Raw genomic sequence first — 18,950 nt, 5'->3', positions numbered from 1 at the left:
AACCTTGATTATGTAAAGAAAATCCCCCATCTAAATGATAAAAGAAAAGAGTAATGCTTGTACATTTTATTAGTGTTTTAAAATTAGTGAGTTAAACTCTCAAAGCTTTGACTTTCCTTTCATGTATGTCTGGGCAGGTCTAAGCCTCAGGTAACGCCCTTTTTCCTTCTCCCTCTCTTACTTTTCTTTGCACCTGTCCACTGCAGACTCCTCGCAGCTCCCAAAGAGTCCAATTCTCCTCCTCTTCTTTCCTTTTCCTCCTCCTCTCCTCCCCCGTCCCCGTCTTCCCTCCCTCCCTCTTTCCCCTCTTCTATATACCTGCCAAGCTGGGCTCCTTTTAGCAGCAATCTATCACTGCAAAGGAGCTCACATCAAAGGCGGTTGCACAGCAGCAGCCGAACAGCATCACGGTTGTGCCAAAGACAAACGCAAAGAGGAGCCTTGACTGCGCCTCCCCGAAGTTGCTGGCTAGCTTTGGCCAAGTGTGGGAATGATTTTTTGCGACTGCATGGGTAGAGAACCGTCAAGGGCCCCTTTTGGTCACTTCCGAAGAGCAAAAACGTGTTGAGAGGAGGCCGGTTTAAGATTTCAAACAGAACCTCCCCACCGCGCATGAAAGGACTTGATTAGCATATGTCAAGAGGACCGGCATATATACTCGGTGTGTATGTACACAGGACTCTGATCTGATCAGTTTGCGGAGTTGGAGCCCCAGCCCCCGGCCCCAGCCCCGGCCCCAGCCCCAGTATTGGCAGCGGCAGCTATAGATGTTTTTGCAAAGCAAGCAGCCGGCTCCCACCTACCCAAGGAAAGAAGATCGCTCCGAGACAGTGAAAGCTTTCCTGCTATCTCAGTGCAAAGTCCATTCAGCGACCTCACAGGAGTAACCGGGCCTTGACTTTTTGCGCGTGTTTTGCTATAATTTTCGCCATTCACCTCCCCATCCCTGCTACACTTTTTGTTGGGGGTCTTTTGTTTTCCGGATTCTCCGCCTCTCCCTCGCGCCTCCCCATGGCTCCCTTAGCCGAAGTCGGGGGCTTCCTGGGCGGCCTGGAGGGCTTGGGCCAGCAGGTGGGCTCGCACTTCCTGCTGCCTCCTGCCGGGGAGCGGCCGCCGCTGCTGGGCGAGCGCCGGGGCGCGGCGGAGCGGGGCGCGCGTGGAGGGCCCGGGGCTGCGGAGCTGGCGCACCTGCACGGCATCCTGCGCCGCCGGCAGCTCTACTGCCGCACCGGCTTCCACCTGCAGATCCTGCCCGACGGCAGCGTGCAGGGCACCCGGCAGGACCACAGCCTCTTTGGTATGTACCGGCACCCCAGCACCCCCCACCCCAAGCTCCTCTTCACCCCCTGCGCCTCCTTCCTCGCCTGCGCCTCCGGGAGAGCTGCGCGGAGCCCAAGGTCCCGGGACCCATCCAGCGCGGAGTGCGAGCGGGGGCTGAAGGGCGGGCCACCACAGGAACGAGGAGGACTTTTCCTGCCCGCTTGCAGCTGAAATCTCTAGCAGGCCTGCTGCTCCAGATGCTGGAGGCGGGAGGGGAAAGCGTGGATGCTCCCCACGCACCTTGCTGCCCTTCCTTTCCTGCTGCCTGGGATACCAAGACCTGGACTCGGAATCACATGTATCTCGCAGGCAGTTTTTAAAATCTCTGTGTTATTTTCTCCTACTTTCTCTCACATTTCCCCCAGTTTCATCCACTTGAAAATTAATAGCAGGAAGAATTCCGCTTCTTTAAACATGCCCCACAGTTATGCAGTTGATTCTGCATTCATGGCTGCTGCTCAGAGGGTCTCTCTTGTATAGGATGTGAGCATTTATGTATCTACCTAGAGAACCGTAAATGTTCACCCGAAGTGGTAACAGATTAACTTTCCGTGGGCCCCACCGCTACTGTCAGGCTCACCTGGCTGCACTTTGCTGCGCTCTTCAAGTTCTCTTTGGGTGAGAGAGAGAGAAAAAAAGCCTAGCTGGCTACTGAGCATGCCCAGTCCTTCAGCCAAGATGCTCTTCGAAGCCTGAAAGCAAAGACCTGGGTATTGACCCTATGTAAGAGGAAATGGGGAAGCGAAAGAAGATAGGGGTGGGAACACATAGGGACACATTTCAGAATACCTCCAGCAGTGCCTGGGAGCAGAAGGGGTTAAAAGAAAGGAACAAGCGAATGATTGTTAAGGCACATTGTTAAGACACTAGACTGAGAAATCCTAAGGTTTCTACTGTCGATTACTCCCTAACTAGCTGTGTGACTAGCAATACCCTCACCAGTTTGAGTCTTAGTTTTCTCATCTGTACGATGATGAGATTAAATTAAGTGGTGGCTTTAAGATGCTTTACGGTTCTAACATCCCACGATCTTTCCCCCATTGCAGAAGTTTTCATCATATTAGAGTCAAGGAGACAGCACTCAAAGGATTTGGATCATTAAACTTGGGACATCATTGCAGAGATTTGTTGTATTTTTTTAAAAGGTACCATTTACTTGTCAGCAGCGATGTGAAACTACCCAACACAGAGTCAGCTCCCTTTCCCTTCCTTACCCCTGTGGGATTCTTTGAGAATCTCATCTCTGAGTCGCCCTCTCTTATCTTGTCCTCATCCCCTTGTTCTTATATCTAATTCCTTTTCTGACTTGTAGCACTCGTTAAAACTTTGGAGAAGTGTAAATCTCGGTTTGAGGGGCATTTGTAGCTCCAAATGTAGAAATGAGCATGTGGTGGTCATTTAGTAGCACTTAAGGGCTTAGAAAATTAACTTTTTAAAACCCATATGTTTGCAGCTTCCACTGATCTCTTCCAAATTCCCATTGACTATGAGTCAAGAGTGTCATGACCCAGTGGCCAACCTTGGGGTCACTTTTGGAAAGTGGTTTCTAAATTGAGGAGGCTGAGATTCTGATTCTAAGGAACGTGGCTGACACCAGGTGGCTCAGTTCTCTTGCCTTTAAGAATTACTGCGCTCCATCCGCTTGTTACAGAAAAATCTTCCAGCTACCAGAAAGATTTAGACATGGACACAAATGCGATAAAGCCCTTAAGTAGAACAGACAGAAGTTAAGCTTAGGTAATATTTAGACATCCTGCCTGCAATATATTTCCTGCATAGCCATGGAAATTCTGCTTTCAAGACACTTGTAATTCAACTGTAATCTCCCCCAATGACAAGAGTTGCTTCTTCCACTTTGCGTCTCTGTGTAAGACTGACCCTATGGGAAGAGATTAATAAATATTTGTAGACTTGATAGCATTCATTAAACTCGTATTTAAATCCACTCCTTAAGAAATGAATGTTGCATATCAGAATTACCATCTTATTAGAACTTTTTTTTGCTAAAATTTCGTGTAATTATTTGGTAATTGCAAAAATATGAGTTAGACTCATTTTGTGCTGATTTGTTACTCTCTGATGGGAGGATACATATCAAAACAGAATATTTACTGTCACACAAGGAGAAGATAACCCACATTAGTTTGGTATCCTAAAGGAGTGCACAGCCTCTATAATGCATTACAGTGCATCCTAGTGGCCTTTGATAGCTAAGACATCATAATTTACTACAAGGGAGTGGAGATGAGAAGAAAGTTTATGTTTAGCCTGTATAACATTATATGCTTCTCTCTATATTTGCCTTCTTTTTCTAGTGTTTCAATTATTAATTGTGAAATTATTTTGCTATTTTTCTTTTAAACATTTCTGTGTCATCAAAGTAAGAATTTTGAAAAAAGCTTAAGAATGGCTATTTTAGATGTTGAAATAAATAATGTGTTTGATAATTATACTAATTTGGCCATGATTAAATAAAAATGTCAGAATCCTGTATTTTATAATTTTGAAACCACATCAATAGAAAATAAACAAAAAGGTCCCAGTGGGGTTTAAATAATTTCCTATCTGAGTTAGCTCTACACTTATAACAGAGTTTTTCTGCACAGTAGGATGGCAGGAAGATTTCACCTAATACATAAACATGGAATCATTACTTAAAAAAAAAAAGTTGAGCCTGAGATCAAACGTATTCCTTTAAAGGCTTTTCCTTTATTCTTCCCTCTTCTCCACAGATTTGTCTGATGTGGTTGCATTGTGGGTTGACTCACCTGTTTATTATGATGGGAAAAAAAAAACTGGCTTTGAAAACGATACCAGAAAGACAAAGTACCTTCAAGTCTTTTTATGGGACACTGGGCATTAGAAAATCTATCCAAAATCTGTGATTACCACTTAAGGAAAGTTTTTCATGTCTACTCTTTGTTAAGGAATTAGCTTAGTTGCCACCTCATATTATAAATAAGAAAGACTTGTCAAATCTCATTTAAGAATCAAATGATTACAAATTGCTCTGTGGTATACTATTTCTTTGAGGAGAAAAAGGATCAGAATTAAAAAGTGTGGCTAAAAACTTTAAGAGGAACACAAAAAACATAACTTTTTTCCCATCATCCCCCATGAGCCATTGCAAAATTATTTATGCCTGGTTGTGTATGAGGTTTTGGGTGTCATTTAATAATGTTGAAACTATTGAATATAATCATTCTAAGAACATATGTAATTTCTTGTCTTTCTACAACTACATTTTTTTGGGCAAGATGACAGCATTATCTTAAGATGAGGATTAAAGTTTAGATGGTGTACCATTTAGTTTTGCAAGAAAAATGGATACTTTATAAGATCTGTTATATAACTCGTTCATATGGAAATGAAGCTTATATTTTATTGTACTTGAAAACTGGTTCTATTATACTTTCTAATCAGTTAATCAGTTCCTGTCTGTTTTTTGAAAACGAAGAATATCTTAATGTAAATCAGATACTTAAAGAGAATTAAGTTACATAAGAGCCATAGTACACTTTTCAGTTTGAATTTAACATTCAATACAACTTCAAGTAATTGTACATTTGTAAGTATGTCCTGGATGAAATTCCACTAATATAACTTCTTCTGTCAATCGTGTTTGGGGCTTCTATTTTTGTTTCTAACAGGAATCACTCACTGATAAGCTCGATAGTAACTTTGATTTTCATTTGATCCCCATCTCCATATTTGTCATTATAATGGCTATCCAATGGAGTCTGTGTCAATGGCTATATCTTCTCTCTGCCTTAGGCTCTCAATTAGTGACACTGACTCTTTCAAGCCACTTATAGACTATTTAGGAGTGTATTGTTGCTGTAAGATCTTTGATAGCTCTAGTGTTCTACATGATCGCCTAATAGTTTGAAAGAGTTCATTTGAGCTCTTAACTATGGTTAGACCTTAAGAATCTGTGTTTCTGCTAAAGAGTGAATTAGGCTCTGCACAGACTAGAGCCTTCCGTATAAGCAAATAGCCAGATTTTGTACTTTCCCTTGGTCTTGGGGACATCACGTGTCTAAACAGAAACTTGTACAATAAATTTAGAAATGACTTAAGAGCAGGAACAAGGCTAAATGGTACACGTTTGTACTGTTTGTAGAGCTTAAGAGGGGGTGAAGGGGGAAAAGGTAGAAAGCTATTGAGGAAGACAGCTCCAAGCATAGAAAGTATGTCTATATTCTTTTTCACAAGAGTCCAACAAGACAAAGACATAAGTCTAAAAGTTAGTGTTTGCAGTGAAAAAGAGTGATGCAGAGGGAAGTATTAAGGGTTTTTTGGTTTTACTATGGTGTTTTAGTGTATTAAGTGGAGAGTTTTCGATGCTGGTTTACCTATTGATAAGTGAAAATAATTCTAGAAAGTTATTGGTAGCACAATCAACTTGCAGGCTAAATTCTTGATAGTTGGCTATCACCTTTAATGAATTATAAAGTTCTTTTACTTTTTTGGACTATACAATTTATTTTTAAGAATGATGTAACAGGAAACAGCATATTATGTAGTCTATAAAGTTTTGAAACTACGGTATTGTCCTAAAGAAAGAGCGTCCTGAAGTAGAAACATTGGATTAAAGCTCAGAAGATGTGAATTCAAGTATCAGTCCTGTTCATTACAAATGTCATATCCTTAGGCAAGTCAATAAACCTCTTTGAGCCTCAGTTTCTTTATATGTAAAATGAGGGTAATTATATCTTCCATACCTATCTTAGGGGATTGTTTTTGAAGACTAGGTAGGAAATATAAGTAGAAGTCCCTTATAAATCATAAAATAATAAAATATCCATATAAGGTATACTGATTGCTGCTAGTAAAAGATTGACTTGATTGAGAGTAAGCAAAAACAAAACAAAACAATTAGTAGAACATGATGGTAATTAGTGGAATCATGGAGAACTAAGAACACCTCTATTATATATTAGTTTATGATAATAATAGCTTCCATTTGTTGAATGCCTAAATGTGTTAGTCCTTACCTCTCTCCTGTAGGGGGCATTTCACCCATTTGACATATAATGACATTGAAGTTCAAAGAAGACAGATGACTTGCATAGTCAGACTAGCCAGTAAGTTACTGAACTGGAATTCAAACCCAGGTTAGTCTAGTTAGAGGTTCTACACCCTTAACTTACCACGATGAGAAATTTTTTCCTTTTTAGGTTTTTTTTTTTTTCATCTGTAAAACAGGAGGATCATCATAATAAGATAATTGTATAGCGCTTTTCAATTTACAAAAGACTTTCACCTAAATCATTATTTTTAGCAATATTGGTCTATTACTATCTGGAAGATCCTCATTATCATATGTTCATTAACAAATGCAAATTATTATTTTGTTTATAAATTCAGGTATCCTGGAGTTCATCAGTGTGGCAGTGGGACTCGTCAGTATTAGAGGTGTGGACAGCGGTCTTTATCTGGGAATGAATGACAAAGGAGAACTCTATGGATCAGTATGTATTTTTAAAAAATTGTTGTAATTCTTAAAATAATGACTATCCATTTTGTAAATAAAATATCTACCAATAATGAATGTCATAAGAAATATATAAAATAAATTTATGTAAAAATTAAAAACCTATATCCCGATAAATTACCACGTGTCTGGGCCATAGTATAGTAACTCACTTTCATTTTTTAAGCCTCAAACTTTTCTTTTAGCTCGCTAGTTCTTTTTGACTATTATCCTGGGTTTTTCTACCTTCCTCCATATTTTGATCACTCCCAACAGAAACAGAGAAAAATGAGAGCATTTTCTTCTTACCATGTTACATTCTTTTCACCTTTCCATTCGTTTAATGTAAATTTTCTCTACCTATTATCATCCTCCATCACTAAGTACATGTGACTTACTCACTGATCTTCATATATAGGAGATGAGTGAACGAAATTTTAGGATATTTAAGCAACAACAGAAAATGACAACCACACTGGTTTGACCATATCTACAGTCTTTGATAATTACAATAGCCATGAACTCACTCAGAGTGCATTAGGCAATTTTTAACTTGCCACTGAGGGTAAAAGCACATTCCTGAGTCTACTATAAGTGTTTTAAATATGGGGCTTAAAGTAAACTTTTCAGGTTAACATTTCATCAGTATAAGTTTTGTTGTTGTGTTTTTTTTCTTTTACAACAAAGCAGCAGCAACAACTCAAAAATTAGAGTAACAGGATAATATAAAACTGCACTGGCAGTACAATGTAGATTTTTCTCTTTCACTAGTAACATTTTTATTTGTTCCCAGTTGCTTATTTAATTTTAAGAAAATTGGTAAAGTGTAAATATGTGCCACTCTTCCCCCATCCTCTTGTATGAAATCCCTTCTTAAAGTCAGTCTCTGTAACTATCTCCAAAGAGAATTTACTTGTTTATGATTTAGCAAATGGCACTATTTGGTACCTTATTTTTCTTAAAATATCAATTGAGACCACAATATACAGTTACAATCTCAATATACAATGAGAAAAATTGGTTATAGTATTTCAGTAAGTGGTATTCCAGTTATCGTCTGTTCTTCGTAAGGGCAAAACTTGCCCTTTCTTGGCTTTCTGTCAGCTCAGAAGAAAGAGAAATAATGTCTTGTGTAACAATCATAAGAATAGGATTACAATTAAAAGAGAAAAATATGCACATAATCTTCCTTCTTCATGTATGTGTTGGATTAAAAAAGCTACTATGGCCTATCCCTTAGAATAATACACAGTCCACCTTGAAAAGACAAGACATTGCTGGGCTTTTATTATATTTACCTAATAGGAACATCCAGATAAAAGTTAATCATGGGGAGAGCTGGCCGGGTGGCGCAGTGGTTAAGTTCTCACTTTCCTCTTTGGAGGCCCAGAGTTCGCCAGTTTGGACCCTGGGTGCGGACATGGCACAACTTGGTAAGCCATGCTGCGGTAGACGTCCCACATGTAAAGTAGAGGAAGATGGGCACGGATGTTAGCTCAGGGCCAGTCTTCCTCAGCAAAAAGAAGAGGATTGGCAGCAGATGTTAGCTCAGGGCTAATCTTCCCCCCCAAAAAAAAAAGTTAATCATGGAGAATACGTCATCAATTAATATAGTCATAGAGGGAAGATGTATGATTTAGAATGATCATCTTGAATTAGGAATTTGGATTTTAGCAAGATCTTGAAATCTTTCAAGATAATGCAAGAGATTTGCTATGTCGAACTTTGTCATCTAATGATGGCACAAGATAAACTACAGGCTCATTTGGTGGTGATGGTGGTAGGAAGGAGATAAAACGGAGCATGAGAAAGTCCTGAGTATTTATTAAGTATTTGAAAATAAAATTGAGAATTGATGTTTAACTTAAAGTTCTTTGAAGTAAACTGCTAGATGGAGTCAGCTGGAAGAAAGAATTCTAGATAACATATGAATTAAAACAAAAAAACACAAAAACAATTTAATCTTCCTCCTTCTTTGACAGGATATAGTTATAAGCAAAGAAATAAAAATATAGAGCTCAGGCTTTTCTAAGGAAATTCTCTCGAAGGCATCTTTTTAATGGTAGTTACTTTCTTTCTTTTAGGAGAAACTGACTTCTGAATGCATCTTTAGGGAGCAATTTGAAGAGAATTGGTATAATACCTATTCATCCAACATATACAAACATGCGGACACTGGCCGCAGGTATTTTGTGGCACTCAACAAAGATGGAACTCCAAGAGATGGTGCCAGGTCCAAAAGACATCAGAAATTTACACATTTCTTGCCTAGACCAGTGGATCCAGAAAGAGTTCCTGAATTGTACAAGGACATACTGATGTACAGTTGAAGTGTGGCAGTGTCTTTGCTAAAGAACTAAACTACAACCATACTTTCTTATCATAGTTCTCATCATAAAATAATAACCCAGGAAGACGTTCAGAAGGTTACAGAGTCTGCTTTCCACTGGGAGACTGAATTTGGAAAGAATATTGAGAACAAACAAAAAAAATGTTTTGACTTGAAGTAGATCAAGATCTCTCTTTATAAGTGGATTAAGTTCCCTTAGGAACACAGGCTCAGTCCTTACTAGTAGATTGAAGCGGAAAAATCTGTTAAACTGTGGATAATGGGAACCCCACCTAGTTTGCTGCTGGTGCCTCACCTCTCTGGATTATGTTTACTTTAAAAGTTACATTAAAAATAGATACTTCATGTTGAAGAAATGGATTGACATAGTTGGCCAAGATTATTGTTACATAAATTCTAAGGACCTTGTATGATTTTCCAAGTTACAGAATTATATGTAAAAAGCCTGGGGGAAATGTGGACTATGAAACATGCCACACCAAGACAGAACATTTTTTTAAAGGATGGACCTATTTATACATTTTCAATTTGCAAATATTTATTATATATATTTATTTATTAAAGAGTTTATTTTTTACTGGTATATGAAGATAATACAAAGAGAAAAAACACAAAAATTCCTTTATTGTGCCATTTCTTTGTTGTGGTGTCTTGGGCTGTAAAGAAGACATCATTATGCAACACATTAAGCATAGAATAAGATCTTGGATTTCTTTTTAAAAATAAAGTATAGCATAGATTATATTTTTTTGCATTCAATTGCCTTCTAAATGTAAAATTGGATCCTTTGGCCTAGAAAAATGCATTATCAATTTGTATTGAATTCACGCATTCAAAAGGGAATTAAACATTTTTATTTTGTGTTTTGGTTTCATTTCTTTTCAGGTAAAAGTTATGCTATTTATAAAACATATTTTTAAAATGATAAAATTCTAAGTTCCCTAGAGAAAAAACTTTGGTATTTAGAGAACTCGTAATATTGAAAATTATCAAACATTATAGGCAAATTTTGCTTACTTACTTTTTTGATTCGATGTGAGCCCTGCATCATGGAGCTTAATATCTAAAAGTGGAAACAGATAGTAAACAAGTAAACTAACAAATACCATAATTGTGAATTGTGATGTGCTCTGTGAGGAAAACAAGGTTCAGGCATGGAAAAAAAGAGAGAACAAAGTTAGGATGAATCAGAGAAGGCTTCTCTAAAGAGGTGATGTTTATGACGGACCTTAAAGGATAAGAAAGAGCCAGCCAGGCTAAGAGGAGAGTCAAAGTCTTACAGGAAGAGGAAACAGTGAGTCTGGAGTCACTAAGGCAAGAAAGAGCTTTGTGGCTAGAGCTTAGTGACCAACTGGCAGAGTGACACAGATGAGTTTAGAAAGCTATGCAGTTACAAATCCTGTAGGTTGTTAAAGGCCTTTCTGAGGTTTTATTTTCTCTTGCCCAGTAGTTGTCAGTGTCACCACTCTTAGATGTGGCAGTCAATTTTGGGGATGTGGTAATGATAATGGTAGCAGCTGCCACCAGTTACAAATGTGAAAGGCCTGGTAAAACACGGATTGCTGGGCCCCAGCCCCAGAATTCGATTTGTAGGTCTGGTGTGGGTTCTAAAAATCTGTATTTTTACTGGGTTCCCAGGTCATGTTGATGCAGTTGGTCTGGAGACCACACTTTGAGAACCACTGGTCTAGAGCAGTGTTTCTCAAACTTTAACGTATATAAAACGTCACCTGGGGATCTTTTCAAAGGATGGATCTGTTAAACCATAGCCCTATGGGAGCAGGCTATCTGAGATTTTGCATGTCTAACAATATCCCAGGTGATGCTTGATGCTGCTAGACCATGGACCACAATTTGAATGGCAAGACTGACTGTTCCTTTAATGCTGTCTGGAGTTATTCCTATTAGTTCATCCTCTCATTACTTAAACAAATGACGGTGATGTGTAGGGTGAGGGTAGGGAGTTCAACGTACAAGTTTAATAAAGCTACATGGGAATGTGTGTGTTTGTGTATTGGGGGAGGGTTGTGTGTACACTTGAGTGTCTGCAGCATGAGAGAAAGAGAAATGTTTTAGCTCAAAACCTCTTGGTTTTATGAATGTGAAAAATAGTAAAAAAAATGGTTTAGCAGTAATATTTTAAAAATCTTCAGGATAAAGTAATTCATATTTTTACTTTTACTTAGAAATGAATAGTTTGGGTTCAATGTTTGACACCTGTATTTAAAGTATGTGTTCCAAAGCAAACATTATGCAAGTATTTCAAGTCTTTTGCAAAATGATGCTGGTGCATAAACTTGTATCTATGGAGGAAGTTGTATAATTAAAGAGAGTACATTGATCAAAGATGGCCCACAATAAATATTGTCACCCAATCAAAATTTTTGTGTTTTTGAGATATAACAGGAATATAGGTCTAAATTTTTTTTATTGTGATAACTACTTGCAGTGATTTGAGATATTAACTATGATTGAATGGCTTTACAAACTCTCGGAAAACTAGGAAGTCACTATATCTTGTATTCTCATTACATTTCTATATTGCCATCTCTTCCTATGTCAGAAAAACTATTTGCATCTGCTGAATTGTACTATTTGAAGAAATGATCTATTAGGTATCTGAATAGATTTCCCTTGGTATTCCTAAATGGAAATGGTGTGTGAACATATTAATTCATATATGGAAGTGTAATAATTTGGTTTATTATCAAATCAATATTTTGAAAACCATTTATTATATCCTTAGCATGCTTGGTGAATATGTCACCCATTAGTCAACCTCTTGCTTCTTTAATTTTCTTTTATTTTTAAATATTGTATTAGCAATCATGTATTAATTTACATTTTCCATTCTTTCTTGCTTGGACTATTAACTATCATTTACCAAACTTCTCTACATTTTCTGCAATGATAACAGAAATCTAAATACATGGGGGTAGAGGGACCTCTTGCTGTGCCAATTTCAAAGATTTTCATTTTAGTTAAATGCAATGTCAAAACAGTTCAGGAGCTTAAAGCTACTGACCATTTGTGAGATTATAAATATATCAAAAACTTAATATATAAAAGTTAGAAAACCATTCAGGCTATCACTTAATATTTATAATGCAGTTTATGGAAATTGCCAGTTTTGTGAATTAACTAACCATCAGAAATATTTTATATGTATATACCAAAACTCTAACTTCAATAGATAAGTTATTATGCCTATGAATAAGCAATTTCTGATTTCTAACGATAAAATTAAAAAAGCTGTTATACGTTATTGGTAAGTGAGGAATTAGCACATAAAATGACTCCTGTGTATTCAGTGCATGCTGCTTCCACTAGCAAATATAATTTAGGACATCCAGGGAGAATTTAGTCCAGATAAATCCTGATTTCAAGTTTCTGACAATCAACACTTTTATGTTTCCATTTCAGTTTATTCTAGACAGAGAGCTACATACTGATGTTGGGCCCAATTAACCTCAGCCTGCTGGTTTCCAGGATATCTTGGCTCTCAAGATAAATGATATGTGAGGCTAAGGCATATCACTTTCCTCTAGCCAACAATATAGTACTACTATTTAGGGAATTTGGGTTAGTAGTATAATGTTGGTTGGTGTGATTAATTTGACACATATAATTCCTTGACCCAATGTTAGAATTGTTCAGTCTCTTCCTTCTGACAGAGAAGGGGTCTAGTTCTTCAGAACAAACCTAAATATTTTTACAGAACTTGCAACAAATCCTATTCTAAGGGTCTCAAGCTAAGCCTGCTAAGCAAACCTACTGTGGACTAATAGTGTGCACAGGGACAATCCTGAAGAAGTTGTAGGGCGGAGGGTAGACACATCCTTAATGCAATTGGTTGAATGGTTCACTTCTGGTTGAACAGAACAATTCTGCAGCTCATACCTGGACATTTAAGTTGTTTAAAAGGTCTCTTTCTTTCATGTGGTTGGAAATATGTAAATAATAGTGCAGAACTGAAGAAACAGTTTTAAACTGGTGATATTTATACCTAGCACCAATTTGTCTTCCAGTGTGGACTTGACTTACAAAGTGTGCAAGATGATTTATTTTAAAACACTTCCTCCCACTTTTTCCTGAACATGTTAGAGCAGGTTTCATTGTTCCTGTAATTATTTTCTCCCCAACGTAACTCTAGTTCTTTGGGCACAGGCAGATTTTGCAGAGTCTGCCTCATTAGAGAAGCGATATGTTGATGGTTAGTTTTTTTCAACAGGATTTTGCAAGAGAATTAAGCCCTATAGAAAATAATGCGAGTGACTATGTCTTAATTCTTCCTCGGAACATATCTGGTATCATTTTAGATTTATAGAACATAAGTAATGTATTACACATAATGGGTTCCTTAGTGCTTAATTTTTTTAGGATACCTGTGGAGAGCCTGTTGTGAGGTTGGCTGTAATATTGTCAGCATGCCCCCCGGGGGCGCAGAATTGACCGTTTCCTACAGGCATCAGATATGTTAATATATTTCTATTCCAGCTTAACCAAAATTATATATGCCACAAGATTTTTAATGTGTGGGTAGTGTCAGAATAATCTGGATATGACCCTAAAGCCAATCAGATCTCAGGAGACTAAGTGGTCCATCCTATTTCATATCCTTCATATTTCTGCATCAAAGGCCTCATCATGCTGTGATGGTGCAGGTGCATTGCCTTGGACTTGTGGCAACAGACGCTGAATGTTCTACCCAACAAATAGAAACATTTAATTTACATTGTTATGCTGCTGGAAGTGTTCTTTTGAATCATGTTGATTCATTAACCACCCAGAGACAATCTTGGAAAGTATTTAAATCAACCTTCATTAGCATCTATTAACTTTTCTAGTTGTTAAAATGGAACAGATTGCTTTCTTTCCTGGTGGACTGTTTTCCTACATGTCCCAGCCATCACTCTGTTCAGTGTATGGTTGGATGTAATTAATGCTTTGAGACCACAGCTCTTCTCTGCATAGAGACCACTCTGGCAAGGGATGCTGAAACGTATCAAAAGGCCCATGACAGGGGTTAAATGTTTCCATATATGCTGAAAGTGGCTTTGCTTCTCATTCAGGCCCCAGGAGTGCAGTTGATTGGGATAAGTTGGGCGTAGCGAAGCCGTATCCTAGTCTTGTACCTAGTCTGCCACTAAAGCTCCCTGTCTGATTTGGCTTGGAGGTGGTTCACATGTATCTTGTCATTCATTTGATCAAAGGGAGTTTGAATATTTGTTTTAAGATTTCTGGCATCCAGAAATGAATATCTCTCCTCATTTCATCAACGGGTTTTCCCCAACGTGGTTATAATGTAAGAAAATATAGTTTTAGACCCAAATGTTTACTTTTATTTTTCTAACCAACCCACGTTTTTTTCCCCAATGAGCCATGTACTCTGTCCCAATTCAGTAAATATGTTAACTCTACTTCTGTTTTCTCTCTGGTGCTTTAACAAAGAAGCATTCAGGACTTATCATTTGTATTGCACCAGATGCCTTCTTAGTGGTGAATATGACCAAGTATGTCTGAGGTTCTAGAAAATTTATTGGCCAGACTGTTGCCTCATCTCGTTTGCCATGGGGTGTGAGTTCTGGGAGGCAGCACAGTAAGGGGAACAATTATTGAGAAGATAAATTATTATCTTGAGGAAGACTCCACCTCCAATCAATTGTTTGCCCTGAAACTGAGATTTGGGTGGCTACCATAGCTTGTGGTATTTGAAAGTAACAATCTTGGAGGTATCAGAGTGAAGAGCGCAGAGGTCAAGAACAGTGTCTCTTAGAAGAAGCAGTGCACCTTGGGAATCAGTAAGGGTGCCCTTGCCAAGGGCTGGCCTCCAGTGTGCAGCACTCTTCTGTGAAGGGCATTAATCTATCCTGATTACACTGCTTCCATTTAACAATGGAGAGCTCATTTGCCCATTTTTCCTTGAGAGTACTTGGGTGTCAGATATAATCAAATTCTTGGTGGTGGCAAAAGTCTTGATATTCTCTCTTTTAGTTGCTCTGTTTTAACTATCTCCCAATGAATGGCTGATAACTGGTTTCAAAATGAGTACACCATTTTGGACACCTGACGACTTTGTCATCTCCTCAGGGACATGCCAATGATTCTATGTCAAGGGACTGCTGGAGAGTTGTGTCTTGGTAATATTGGCTGAGAGGTCAAATGTCTGAGAAACTGTAAGGAATCTGCTGTTCAGGAGGCCATGTAATCTATTGACAAGACTGCAGCATAATACTCTGATGTGTCAATATCTGTACATGGCACACACTTTCTTTGCATTCTGTTTAGTGATGTGGATTTCAAGGACAAAAACTTTGCCTTATTTAGTGCATAATTTATTTGTTTTGAATAACAGTACTCACAGAAAAGTTATTGTTTGGTGAAGTGCCCTTGAATTTCTTTTTTCTGTTAAATTCTTTTATCAGTTTTAGTCATCAAACTAATAAGGGCAGGCAGAGCCGCAGATACAATTATTTCCAACTGCTACTCAGTGTGCCATCCATGAAACGAATATATTTGAATTAGGTCAAGGACACCTATTTAAATTTTACCTTATTAGATTATAACATAGTGCTAGAGAATTTATCGCTTTAGGACAATAAGGTATAATTCTGGCAAATGAGGGCAAACTACATTGGTGACCCAAATTAATAGGGATCTTAAAGAATGCATTTGCTACACTGGTGACTACAGATTACAAAAAGGTTGATTTCAATGTCCATCTCCATTTTGGACTAGTCAAAGTAGGGAGTTAAAGGGGTAAATGGTGTATGGGATTATTCCCAGGTTCTTCAACACGTCTGTTACGTAATTTGTTATACTCCTACTGCACCTTGGTACTATTTCATATTTGCAATTGTGATGACACAGGGCTGTTTACTTTCTCCCCCATATCCTTCAATAGTCAAAATAATTTTTCTCCTTATATTCAAATTTCCCAGACTTGTTATCTTTGATCCTGTATCTAAAAGCCCGCGAGATTCTTGAGTATTATCCTTTGTTCAAAACAGATTGCAAGGTTTAGAGTCTCTCCAGGCAGATCTAATGTTTTAATGGACCTGAATGTTAAGGACTTTGGGGCAATTTGTCCTTCCATTTCAGAGAGTAGGCCTGATCTCCAGACTTTAGGGCCAGCCTTCTTAAAGTAAGAATGATCAGAAGGAATCAAAGGAAATGCTTTAGAAGTTGTCCTTTGTTTTTCATGTGAAGGGAGTTTATCCTTAAGATTTATGAAGTCCTTGTCTCAGTGTTCCCTCTCTTGGCTCAGCTCCCAGTAGTTTGGAACTGGCTTGTTGCTATCCGTGTGGAGGGTTTGCCAAGGTTGTTGCTATGGCTGCAGTGCCTGCAAGGTTAGCTGATTCTTCTGTCCTGTTGATCTCCTCTGAATCTTAGCAACTTGCCAGTCTTCCTCTTACAAATTGGGGGATGTTATCCCAAATCTAATGAGCCTTTGTCTTAGCCCATGGGGAGATTGTTGTGCAGACAGCAGGCCCAATTCCAATCCAAATTCTCCAGCAATTTCCCATCATATTCACGCTTCCATGAAAAGCTTTGGGGAGGTAGAAACCTAACACTTTGGGAGACACTTAAGATACCCATTTCTTTGCATTTCAGCATGAAGATAATCATCTGGCTTGTTGGGTTCATCTATCCCGTTCTTTAGAGCTGTAGCTATATGAAGTTCTTTCTTTCTAATCTCCTTGATCTCTTGCTTATCAGTTTTCCATGGCCAGGGTTACCCCACCACTGCTTGCAAATCAAGTGGTTTCCATACTTGTCCCACCATAGAAACAAAGCATTAATTTCGATGGAGGTGTTTCCCCTCACATATTGTATTCACTACTTCTCATTTTTTTTATTGTGCTAAAATATACATCACATAAAATTTACCTTTTTAAACCATTTTTAGGTGTACAGTTCCGTGGCATTAAGTATATTCACATTGGTTGTGCAGCTGTTACCACCATCCATCTCTAGAACTCTATTTTCCCCAACTGAAACTCTATACCCATTAGAAATGAACATCCCATTGCTCTTTCTCCTCAGCCCCTGACAACCCCCATTCTACTTTCTCTTTCTATGAATTTGACTACTCTAGGAAACTCATATAAGTGGAATCATACAAGATTTGTCCTTTTATAACAGGTTTATTTCACTTAGCAAGGAACTTTTCAAGGTTCATTCATGTTGTAACATGTGTCAGATGCTGTCAGATTTTAAAGGTTGAATATTTTTCCATTGTATGTATATACCACATTTTATTTATACATTCATCTGTTGATGGACACGTGGTCTATTGTGCAAAACCGCTATGAACATGGTTGGACAGCTATCTGTTCAAGTCCCTGCTTTCATTTCTTTTGGTTCTATTACTTAAAAATTTTTATTAAATGTTCTTTTAAAAAAAACTTTGTTGTAATTAAGAGAGTATTAAAAAAACTTTATTGAAATATAATTTACCTAGAATAATTCAAAGATTTTAAGTGTAGAGTTTTGTGACTTTTGACAAATATGTACACTTACGTAACCACCACTACACCCACGATAAAGAATATTTCCATCAGCCCAGACTTATCCTCCCTGCCCATTGCAGTTACTCCCTCCTCTAATCAAAGCTCGAGGCAGTGACTGATCTCCTTACTGTCGCTGTAGATTAGCTTTTATTTTCTAGAATTTAGTATAGTTGCAATCATTCACTATGAGCTCAATGTTTTTGACATTTATCCATCTTGTTGCAGGTACCTTCCTCTCTATTGCTGAGTACTATTCCATTATACAGACATAATATAATTTGTTTATATAATCAACAGTTGATGGATATCTGGTTATTTCCAGGGCTATTATGAATAAAATTGCTTGGAACACATGTTTTAAATTCTCTTGGATAAATATCCAGGAGTGGAATCGCTGAGTTGTATTTATAACAAACTGCCAAAGTAGTTGTACCCTATTACATGTAAAAGAACATTGCGTAAGAGTTCTGGTTGTTCCACATCCTCATCAATACTTGATATGAACATTCTTTTTCGTTTTAGAAATACTAGTGATGTAGACGTGTCTCATGTAATTTTCATTTACATATAATATGCATTTTATTTAACTAATTAAATTCCCTAGTGATTGATAATGTTAAACATATTTTCATGAGCTTATTTGCCACTGTATATCTTCTTTGGTAAAACATCAATTCAGATGTTTTATCTATATTTATTGGGTTATTTATCTTATTATTACTGATTGGTAAGAGTTCTTTTTTTTTTTTTCAAAGATTGACGCCTGAGCTAACAACTGTTGCCAAGCTTCTTTTTTTCTATTCTTCTCCCCAAAGCTCTCCAGTACATAGTTGTGTATTCTAGTTGTGAGTGCCTCTGGTTGTACTACGTGGGACACCGCCTCAGTGTGGCCTGATGAGCGGTGCCATGTCCATGCCCAGGATCGAAGAGTTCTTTATATGTTTTAGGTATAAATCCTTTTCAAATAAGTGTTTTGCAAATATTTTCTCCCAATGTGGTTTATCTTTACAGGGTCTCTTGATGAGCAAAAGAAGTCCTATGTTTTGATGAAGTCCAATTTATGAATTTTGTTTTTGTTCCTGCTACTAATTTCGTATCTAAGGAATCTTTGCCAAACCCAAAGTCACTAAGAATTTCTCCTGTGCTCTCTTCTTGAAGTTTAAATAGTTTTAACTCTTACGTTTAGATCTATGATCCATTTTGAGATGATTTTATTTATTTATTTTGAGGAAGATTAGCCTTGAGCTAACATCTGCTGCCAATCCTCCTCTTTTTGCTGAGGAAGACTGTC

The 18,950-nt window shown here is 37.8% G+C and overlaps 1 protein-coding gene across 1 annotated transcript; it reads left to right on the top strand.

Annotated features, from left to right (window-relative positions):
• The first annotated feature begins 366 nt into the window (after positions 1-366).
• Positions 367-11,544, top strand: FGF20 (fibroblast growth factor 20). The gene is made up of 3 exons (XM_014836602.3): positions 367-1,297; positions 6,691-6,794; positions 8,881-11,544. Exons 1-3 carry the CDS (start codon positions 1,012-1,014, stop codon positions 9,124-9,126), a joined length of 636 nt encoding a protein of 211 aa, XP_014692088.2. The 5' UTR covers positions 367-1,011; the 3' UTR covers positions 9,127-11,544.
• Positions 11,545-18,950: the final 7,406 nt, after the last annotated feature.

Source organism: Equus asinus, chromosome 27 (genome assembly GCF_041296235.1).
Source record: "Equus asinus isolate D_3611 breed Donkey chromosome 27, EquAss-T2T_v2, whole genome shotgun sequence".
Lineage (NCBI taxonomy): Eukaryota > Metazoa > Chordata > Mammalia > Perissodactyla > Equidae > Equus > Equus asinus.
The sequence above is the reverse complement of the archived record's forward strand: the minus strand, read 5'-3'. Positions and strand labels throughout refer to the sequence as shown.

Bases quoted from the DNA above. Each gene is read 5' to 3' on its own strand.
- FGF20 (XM_014836602.3), top strand. From the start codon at position 1,012: ATGGCTCCCTTAGCCGAAGTCGGGGGCTTCCTGGGCGGCCTGGAGGGC. The intron at 1,298-6,690 runs GTATGTACCGGC...TTATAAATTCAG, and splicing joins GCAGGACCACAGCCTCTTTG to GTATCCTGGAGTTCATCAGT. The intron at 6,795-8,880 runs GTATGTATTTTT...TCTTTCTTTTAG, and splicing joins AAGGAGAACTCTATGGATCA to GAGAAACTGACTTCTGAATG.